Genomic DNA, 11158 nt, shown 5'->3' with positions numbered 1-11158 from the left:
AACGGAACTCCGAGCGTTTTCGTCGCATCGAGGCCAAGCTTGGTATTGAAGATCCTCCAACTCCACCCTCTTCACCTGACCAAGCGACTACTTAAGGGAGTGCTCGTCACCACTTGACATTGCCGCTGGCTTTTATTTTATTTTCTGTAGTGCTTGAGTTGTTTACTTTTTAGTGGTTTTTTTTTGTGTGAACTAATCCCAGTGTTCTTCATCTCTGTTGTGGTTTTAATGATTTCAGACTTCTTAAGGTTGGAAATTCATCACTTGGCCATGGATTTGGATAATGCAAGTTCATATGAGTAGTATTTTCTATACTCTTTATTTATCTTCCTTTTCTCACATTGAGGACAAGTGACGTTTAAGTGTGGGGGAGGAAATATTTGAATTTGCATTTTAAATGCTATGTGATGATATTTTGTGGATATAAATGCTTAGAAATGTTGGAATTGTGCATAGAAATAATGCCATGTGGATAATTTGCCTAAAATTGGGTTTGTTGGCAGGGAGTTTTCATCCATTTATAAGGAGAAACTCTGTAAAAAATTTTCTAAAATCTTTTCCAATATTTCACTATGGCCCAAAAGCTCTTCAAATTTTTGCATTTTCATTCAAAAAGGGCTAATTTGTACCAACCTTAAGTGTTTGATTCTTCCAATTGTTGAAACTTTATGTGTATTTTGGAAGGTTTAGTTCTCATTTAACTTGGAAATGATTATTATGCAATTAGGATTTTTGCATTTTAGAAAGTATATTTGGTAAAGTGAGGAAAATTATGTCTATAAATTTTACATGTTTATTGAGATTTCTTCTCTTTACTTAATTTTACAAGTAAGTGATTGATATAGTTGATAAAGGTTATACTCCTCCTTTGATTATTTTTATATAATTTTCTATGAGGGAAAAATCTATTTATTGTCTTATAAAAAAAAAGAAAAGAAAGTAAAAATTATTCTACTCCAATGATTTTTGTACCGAGTAACCGGGGGTTGGCATCTACAAATGTCGATTTTCGCGTAAAAGGGTACTTGAATTAAGAGTATGCATAGCAATTTAAATAAGTGAAATGTTGAGTAATCGGGGATCTTCACCTAAAAATGTCGATTTTTGCTTCAAAAGGCATTTTCACTATTTAAATAAAATCAAATAAGAATAAGTCCCTCTTAGTTGTAAAATTTTGAGAAAAAAGATGATTATAGGAGGAGAAAGGCTATAAATTGACTATGTGATTTGCTTACTTGTGAAATTAGGTTAGGGTGAGAGATTAAGTTTAACTTGTTGAATTTAGGGCATAATTATCTTTCCTTTACCTGATATTATGAGTATTTAGTGTAAATTGAATAATTGTATAATGATTATTTTCCAAGTCATGAGGAATTAAATCTGACAAAAGTGCATATATTGTTTTACCTCTTGAATCATTGTAGTTGATTATGTGTGGATTGCTTGAAGACAAGCAATGATTTAAGTGTGGGGGAGTTTGATAAGTGACTAATTTACGTAATAATTGTATAACTTTTTATATTATTTTTAGTCACTTTAGGTATATTATTGGAAGAAAATGAATCATTTTGGCTATAATTGGTGAAAAATGCTTTTAAGTGGTTAAATGAGGTTTTTATCACTTTTTACTCGGATTTTGTGCATTTTGACAGTTTTGACATATTTTCATATTTTGCCTATAACTTGAGCTACAATGATCGGATTGAGATGATTCTTAAACCAGTTTGAAGATAAGAGATAGATCTACAACTTTGGTGAAGACATCTGAATCCAATTTGAAGGTTTTCCAGGTCAAAAAGTCGAATTACAGTAGCTAATTTCTATTGGTCGAAGCTGAAACAAGGCAGTGAGCAGTCAAGGGTATTTTGGTTATTTCTCAGCCTACACAGATCCAAATGAGGTGATTCTTGATGCATTGGAAAGCTAAGGGCTACAAGTTTTATGTTTTGATCAAGAACTAAATCAGCTTTTATCATCAAAAAAAGTTCAGTTGAAATTGATGCAAAATCGAAGCAGAACTAGAAATTGAACAAAAGTGCACCAAAATATCACTGTAGCAATCCGGCCGGAACTTGGCCGGATTTGTGGCCGGATTTGTGGCCGGATTGTGGTCAGAGAAGGCTGCTCTTTACGCGGAAAACTTAGTTTCACCTCCAACAAGTAACATACAATGCCAGACATGTGAGAACTACTTTGCAGCTGTAAAAGGGTGGTATAGGCCTCATTTTCTTGATTTCTTTCATCTTTATATAACCAAAACTTGCAAGATTGAAGAAAAAATTGAGACATATGGGAGAAACTTGGAGTGCAGAGATGTAGCTCTTGCACTTTCTGAGTAGTAGGATAGTTTAGTTTAGAATAGTGTAGCTCTTCCATTCTTGTATATTAGCTAGATTAGGATGAAAATGGAGATGAAGAAGGAGGAGTTGAAACTCATGTGACAAGGGTTATCTCTTTTCCAACTCTTTATCTTTTGTATTGGATTCTAAGTTTAGTTGATATGCAAGTTTTGGATTTTGTGTTCAGTATGTGTCTCTAAAGTTTATGCTTTGGGTTTGGTTGAACTTTCTATAATTGTTAGTGTTTATTATTTGGTTATTTGATTGCTATGATTTGAGCAAGTTATTTAGCACTTTGGCTCTTTAAATCATGATTAATCTGGTACCATTGATCGTGATTATCTAAGGTGTTGTTTCTGCAATGAAAATTGAGATTTAACACTAGTTCAAGAAGTGCTAAACATAGGGAGTACACTCACGAAAGTAGAGGTGCACCTATGTGGTTTTTAGTGATTCATTTCATGTAATTTCACTGAAGAAATGAACTTGTAACTAGTTTCATAATCATGAGAATAGGCATGGATTATTTATAAGTATAATTGATTCACTACGAAAGTAGGATTCAAATGCATAAGGAAATTACACCATAACTAGTCTAGATGTAGTACTCAATGATCCAAATATAGCACTTGCATGAGTAGTTACGGATACCACAACCTAAGGAGATTTTATTTGGTATTTTGTATAATTTCAGTAGGTTAAATTTGTTATAATTCATTGATAGTATAAATAATAGATAAGCTTTAGTGGTACCGGTAATTGCAATCTTCCTTGTGGGATCGACCCTTAATACCATATTCTCGCTCACGATTCGTATACTTGCGATAAATCGCGTGTGGGGTATTTAGGAGTTTATAAATGTAAAACTTGATTAGAATGAGCTTATTGTTATATGTATACCCTACGCCCGTCAAGTTTTTGTTGGTTTGTATTTTTTATTGCTTGAGGGCAAACAATGGTTCAAGTGTGGGGGTATTTGATAAGAGTATATTTTACGTATTTTTAGTGTGCTTTTATTGGTTAGTTTTGGTGTGTTTTATTTAATTTTATAAATAATTAACTAAGATTCTAGTGAAAATATGCATTTTGTGGTTTAAAGTGTGAAAAATTCATTTTTATGGATTTTTATGATAAAAATTTCATATTTTACAGGTTTATTGATTCAATCATCAAATGGAGTGCATTGAGAATATAATTTGATGATTGATGATGGATTAAAGTGATAAAAATAGAATATGAAGTGTGAAAGAAGAAATGCAATTAAAGTCAAAAGGAAGCAAGATGTTCAGTTTTGACACGTTTTTGTATTTTGGCTATATCTTGAGGTACATATATTGGATTGAGATGATTCTTGAACCATTTTTGAAGCTAAGAGACAGATCTACATTTGGTATGAAGACATCAAAGTCCAATTCGGCTGTTTTTCTGGTCCAAATGTCGAAATACAAAAGTAAAAGTCTGCTGCTGAGAGCTGAAAACGTGGAATTGACCAGTCAGGGGTATTTTTATCATATCTTGGTCCTCAGAACTCCAAATTGGATGATTCTTGATGCATTGGAAATCTATTTGAAAGGACTACAACTTATATGTTTTGCACAAGAGCCAATTCAGCCACCATCATAGAGAAAATAGCAGTTGAAGTAGCCAAATTCTGGTCAGAAATAGCTGCTCTCCACTGGTACAACCTATTTTCTCCTTCAGTAATTCACAACTATGGATGAACGTATGACAACCAATTAGCAGCTGTAAAAGGGATGTTTCAAGTGTCATTTCCTGACTGCATTCATATATATATAGCCATGGACTTGCAAGATTCAAAAAAAACTTAGGAGCAAGCTAGAGAAACTCACCAGAAATGTAGTTTTCACTAGAGTTTCTTTAGTTCATTAGTATAGTATAGGTAGAGTAGTTTATCCATCTTGTATTTGTAGTTAGATTTGGATGAAGATTGAGGAGCAAAAATGGAGAGGTTGATCTCATGTGACAGGGGTGATATCTCTTCTACTACTTTCTCTCTTGTATTAAATTTCATGTTTAATTATAATACAAGTTGGCTTTGTATTTTTATCATGTTTAGTTAAGGTTTATGCCTAGAGTATGGATGAACTTTCTATATTTTGTTAGTGATATTTATTTGGTTATTTGGTGATATTATTTTGAGCAAGTTATTTATCACTTTTGATATTCTAATCATAATTAACTGGCCATTAATTGTTATTATCTAAGGTGTTGAATTTGCAATGAGAATTGGAATTTAACACTAGTTCAAGGAAGTGATAAACATAGGGAGTTCACTCATGAAAGTAGAGGTGCACCAATGTGGTTTAAGTGACTTGTTTCGTGTAATTTCATAGAAGAAATGAACTTGTAGTTAATTTCATAACCACGAGAGTAGGTATGGCTTAATTACAAGTATAATTGATTCACTACGAGAGTAGGTTTCACATACATTAGGAAATTATGGGGTTAATACCACTTTGTCCCCCCAAACTTTGGACGATTACCCACTTAAGTCCCTAAACTTAAAAATGAGACACTTAAGTCCCTAAACTTATAAATACCTCCCACTTAAGTCCCTAAACTTATAAAATGGGACACTTAAATCCCTAAACCCTTATAAAATGGGACACTTAGACCACCAACGGCATTCAGAATTTGTTAACAATTTTCCTTAAGTGGGAGGTATTTATAAGTTTAGGGACTTAAGTGTCCATTTTTAAGTTTAAGGATTTAAGTGGATAATCGTCCAAAGTTTGGGGGGACAAAGTGGTATTAACCCGGAAATTATGCCATAACTAGCAAAGATAATAACATTCACTTAACCGGTATTTTCATTTGCAAGAGTAGTAAGGAATTCCATATCTCTAGGAGTTTTCTAGTGTTATTTTCATAAATTTTATATTTGTGATAAGGAGTTTGAAAAACACCGGTAATTGCACTCTTTCCTTTGGGATCGACCCTTAATACCCTATAGTCGCTCACGATTCGTATACTTACGATAAATCGTGTGTGGGGTATTTAGGAATTTATAAATGTAAAACTTGATTGGGATGAGCTTAATTATATATGTATACCCCGCGCACGTCAAAACCCTTCTTTTTAGAGCTACCAACGAAGAGTGAAGAACATCCCAAGAGACGAAATAACATGCTATTTCCGAAAAATTACAATGTAGTAAATCACATAACTGTTGAAATACCTGATCTGCCACCTCCGTCCACCCCACCTTCCTTCCATCAAACAGTCCCTTGTTTCTCGCTTTCCATAACTCCCAGTAGACGAGTATAGGTAATGTATGATAAACGAACCTGAGATACACGTTGTGCCCCTTACGCAGCCACCACCGTAACACCACATGTCTCAACGTGGACACCATGTCCAAATCTCCTAGGACACCCTCAAATCTATTCCAGACCGCCTTAGCTAAATCTCTTGTTAAAAAAATGTGATTAACCTCATCATCTGCTGGCTCAGAACAACAATAACACTTAGACGGACCCTGTACCCAAATCTACGTAGCAGATTCATTAGTGGAAGACGCAAACGTAGCAACCGTAACATAAAGAAGGATATTTTGATAGGAAACCCCTTCAGCCACACATGTGAAACCACCCAAGAATAATTAGAAACCTGCGAAACAAGCGTGTAAGCCGAAGAAACCGAGAATGAACCATTCTGCATTAAATCTCACACCATCCTATCAGAGCTATGAGCGGATGAAGGGGGAATCTTCACAACTTGCCTAACCAACTCAGGCTCTAGAACTTGATTAAGGAGTCGCATATTCCATTGCGCTTGGAAGACAAAATCTGACAAAACATGCTCATGAAAAATTTTCACCTGATGACATATAGCCCCAGTTCCCAGCCAATTGTCATGCCTGAAATCCATCGATCCCTCACCGATGACCCAGCAAATATGCTCTTCTGCCAACTGTTGAATCGAACATAACCTCTTCCAAGTGTAAGAAAGCGAATAGCCCTCTTCTGCCAAACAAGGGTGCACCCCTCTACTATATTTTGTTGTTAAAAATTCAGCCTATAGGGATCTCCTTTGTCGAAAGTTCCACCAAAGCTTAATGGAAAAAGCATCATAAACCTTCGCCAAATTACAAACTCCAATCCCACCCTCCTGATGTGGGCGGCACAACTCCCCCCAACTTAACCAATGAAATTTCTGGCCCATATCCGTCGAGCTCCACAAAAAATTTACCATCACCCTTTCTAAGGAAGCAATGACTCCCTTCGAAGAAGATGCCGCTGCTAACAGGTGGATTGACATTGAAGATAGAACACTCTTTAACAGCACAATCTTGCCCCCAAATGAGAGGACCCGATTCTTCCATGATAGGATTCTGGCTGTTACTATGTCACAGAGTTCGGCAAAATAATGCATCCACCTTCTTCCAATATAAAGGGGGCAACCAAGATATTTGATTGGAAAAGATTTGTACGAGAAGCCGGTTACCATTCCAATCATTGCACGTCGTTGCAAAGACAAGGTGGGATGCACCAAATAACAACTCTTCTGACAATTAACACGCTGCCCAGAAAATGCACAGTATCCATCGACTATTGCTTTGACCAATGTTATTGAAGCCTTAAGGCCACTAGTGAAAATGACCACGTCATTTGCATAGGCCAAATGTGTGACCATAGAACAGCCTCTAGGGACTTTGAATGGTCTGAATCTTCGATGCTCCGCCAGCGCATTGAGTGAACGGGACAAGACCTCTGCACCAATAACGAACAAGGCTGGCGAAATTGGGTCACCTTGTCTCAAACCCCGTGAGGACTTAAAGAAATCGTGGGGCAAGCCATTAACAATGACAGAAAACCAAACATTCGATATCAGTCTCCATATCATATCGATCCAAACTTCGCTAAACCCAAACCGACAAAGCACTTGTATCAAAAACAACCAAGACACTCTATCATATGCCTTCATTATATCCAGCTTGAGCATCACATTCCCTCCCCTATTAGGTTTTTTAATATCATTCAACAATTCTTGCTCTAATAGAAAATTATCCGCCATTAGTCTGCGTTGCACAAAACCACTTTGCTACGGTGAGATAATGTGAGGAAGAACCTTTGCCAATCGGAAAGATAAAATCTTGGAAATGACCTTATTGATAAAATTGCATAAACTTATTGGGCGATATTGAGTGAAATCTTGAGGGCATTGTATCTTGGGTAGTAAAACAATTGAAGTAGCTGAGACACTTCTTGGCAACATTGTGCCACAAAAGAAACGGACAATAGCCCTTTGAATATCCATAGCGACCACCTCCCAAGTAGACATGAAAAACTTTCCCGTGAAACCATCCGGACCAGCAGCACTCTCCTCGTCCATTGAAAAAATTACTTCATTTACTTCCTGCATGGATGGAACCTCAGTCAACATTTATCTTCCTAATTCTATGAATCACTGACTTGCTTCTCTTCTCTGTCACCACAGCGTGAAAAAATTTCGTATTCTTGTCCCCATCTAATAGCCATTTGACACGAGCCTTTTGCCTCTAGAATTCTTCCTCAATTACCAAAGTATGCTTCAATCTTGCACGTGCCTCTTGTACAGCCACCAACGACTTTTCTAACGGATGGTTATCATGATCTATTTCAGCTTCCAGCACCCTGTGTTCTACTGTCCGAATCGCCAAGAAGATGTCACCAACAGATTCCCTTGACCATAGTCTTAGTGCCTGTTTAACCCGTCGCAGTTTAGCCGACAAAACCTGAAGGGGGGAACCAGGGGAGGAAATAGACCAACTCTCCTTAATCACATCCATAAAACCTGGTTTTGTGGTCCAAATATTTAGGAATTTGAATGGCCGTGGCTTGTCATCTAATCTCGTTGATGCCGATATCAAAAGAGGAGCATGATCAGAGGGGTTTCTCCCCAAGTGCTGCACTAAAATATTACTCTCCATAAGCATAGCAGCTGAGTTGAGCAAAAGCCTGTCTAGCCGCTTCCAAACTCTTAAAATACCCTTCCGATTGTTACACCATGTGTACCTAGACCCAGAGAACCCAGCATCCCCAACTTCCGCCAATGACATAAACTGTGATAATTCTATCCCCTGAGCATGTCTAAAAGGTAGGCCACCCCTTTTTTTCTCTGCATTTAAGATAACATTAAAGTCCCCCACAAGAAACCATGGTTTTACCTCCGGCTTGTCATTCAACAACTCGATCCATAAACCTTCCCTCTCCTGGACGGTGCACTTCGAATGAATAAATGAAAAGTAGATCTCCTCAGCCAATAATTGAGATCGGAGGCTTAAAGTGAGATGTTGATTCGACTCACCTATCATTTGGCAATCAAATAAAGATTTATAAAGCACCCAAATGCTACCCCACAGGTTTGCAATAGAAAAATCCATCCCCACCTTCATCCGAATCATATCAATGTTTGCAATCAAAGTCTTAGGTTCACAAATCGCTACCAAAGAGATAGAGTGCATTTTAACTAATTTACGGAGTCTCTTAAGATTAGGGGCACGTGAGACACCCCGAATGTTCCAAAAGAGAAAGTTAATCATTAGATAACATTGCAAAAGAATTTTGTGAAGAAGTCACCTTAGAGCGTAACGTGTGGTCTGACGGAAAAGGCAGCCGAGTAATTCTAGGAAAAAAGAACATTTATACATGTCTTCTCCTACCAAATCTACTATTTAACTGTTTCAAGCTTATATATCAAATTGAGGTCTAACAAAATAAACTCAGAAATTGCGGATCTAACAAACATATTTAAAAAGACTGAGATTTGACAAAAAAAAATGAATAAAACAATAAAAACTAATAGAAAAATCTCACAAGAAACCTTAGGAAAAAAGAAAATCTCACTAAAAAATTTCTAGGTGAGAAGAAATCCTTCACTAGGAAACCTTAGGAGAGGACAATACCCTTACTAGAAATTCTAGGAAAGACTTTATTGTCCACAAATACAAAAAAAAAAAAAAAAATCATTGGAGGAAATGACAAAAAATAAATGGAAATGAATCAAATTGGATTGTAATTGTTTAAGGGAAAATTGGAAAATTTTTACATTTTTGCAAACACATTTTTTAGTTGTCTTTTCACTGCACATATAACAAATTTTTGCAATGTATTTTTTTACAAAAATTTTAGAAAACAGTAATCCAAATGGAACATAAATTTGGTAATAAAAAATGGCTGTGATTCTTTGAATTCTGAGTTTGCTGTGAACCAAAAATCGAAGGATTTGATTTTGAGTTATCTTTTTACTTTTGATCATCTTTTTTCTTAACTTTGGCCTCACAAAACTAAAATTTACTAAAAATTACTACTAAATTCAAAAGTTTTAATAACTTCTACTATTCAAACTTTCAACAATTTTTTTTTCATTTCTCTGCACAAAAAATTCATAATATCTCTTTTGCAACAAAAGAAAATTCTAATAGTTTCCATTCGTTTTAATTAAAGTTAAAAAATTTTCCTCAATTTGCACCCGCATAAAGTGTGTTTTTCCTATTAGTATATTTAGTGCATAGAAAAGAAAAGTATGTAACAAAAGTGGTACAATGGTTTTTATTGTGCTGGGTGTGATATGAATCAAAAAGACTCTTGAAAACAAGGTTCCTCTAGGTAGGTTTTTCAAACATATGCCAGTTAGTAAACCTAAATTATACGGATAATTTCAAAAGCCTCCCTTGAGATTCTAACAATTTCACTCCTCTCCCGTAAAGTTTCAAAAATTTCACTTACCTCCCCTATCAATCATTTGGAACCCAACGCTTACATCACAAATGGTTAAATGACTCTATTGCCCTTATAATTTAGGAAAATTACACATATATGTGAAGGAAAAGAGTTAAACATTGCTAACTACATTAACCATAATTTGGATTGCAAAATAGTTAATTAATTTGCCATCTAAAAATAGAGCCAATATTAGATGCATCTATTTTTAATTTTTATATACTTGACAAATAAAAGAAACCAGACATAATGCAATTGATAAATTAAACGTTTTAGACATGAGAAATAATTAAACTATTTGCAAACTAAATTAACCATAATTTGAAATGTTAAAAAGAAAATATAATTCGGCATCTAAAAAGGGATCCAATACTAGGCACCCTTTTACTAATTTATGTACTTGATAAATAAAAGGAATCAAATATAAAGAAATTTTAGTTGGGCTAAATTTCTTATAATTGTGGTGATAGCAAGAATCTTAAGGTATGGAAAAAATTATTTTGTTAAATTTTGAAAGTTTTTATTTTTTGTTATGGATGATGAAAATTTTTTATTGACCATGTGTAGTAATGGCCTTATAAGCAGATTAAGAAGTTAGATCAATTATTTAACCTAACTAATATAATACTTGAGGGGTACTTTTGGTATAAATAAATCTTCTCACGCCTGAAATTATTTTTTATTGTTGCCTTTTATGAATTGGGCTAAATCGTTACACTAAAATTGGTTTCAAGGGAGGTTAGTGATATTTTTAGAATCTCAAGGAAGGGCAATGAAACTGTCAAAAACTTTAGGGGAGGAAACTATCAGAAATCTTTGGGGAGGTTTTTGAAATTATCCCTAAATTATGACTAGATTACTGTATGAACACATATGCACTTGTATTTATTGCAACCTCTATATTTAGAAACTTTTACCTGTTAACTTTCTTTTTTTTTTTTTTTGACAAGAAACAAATTTCATTAACAAAATTGCTAAAAAAATCATCCACCATGATTTGATTTGCATCACAAAAATTTCAACTAATGGCAAGATAAACATGCACCAGAAATGATATATTTGCAATTTAACAGATACAAAGGTCTCAAAAATTTT

At 34.9% G+C, this 11158-nt stretch overlaps 1 protein-coding gene across 1 annotated transcript; it reads right to left on the bottom strand.

The window, feature by feature from the left end:
• Positions 1-7403: 7403 nt before the first annotated feature.
• Positions 7404-8805, bottom strand: LOC113729242 (uncharacterized). Its single transcript, XM_027253563.1, has 2 exons — positions 7882-8805; positions 7404-7718 (listed from the first exon to the last, which is right to left on the bottom strand). Exons 1-2 carry the CDS (start codon positions 8803-8805, stop codon positions 7404-7406), a joined length of 1239 nt encoding a protein of 412 aa, XP_027109364.1.
• Positions 8806-11158: the final 2353 nt, after the last annotated feature.

The sequence above is a fragment of the Coffea arabica genome, chromosome 2e (assembly GCF_036785885.1).
Source record: "Coffea arabica cultivar ET-39 chromosome 2e, Coffea Arabica ET-39 HiFi, whole genome shotgun sequence".
Lineage (NCBI taxonomy): Eukaryota > Viridiplantae > Streptophyta > Magnoliopsida > Gentianales > Rubiaceae > Coffea > Coffea arabica.
The sequence above is the reverse complement of the archived record's forward strand: the minus strand, read 5'-3'. Positions and strand labels throughout refer to the sequence as shown.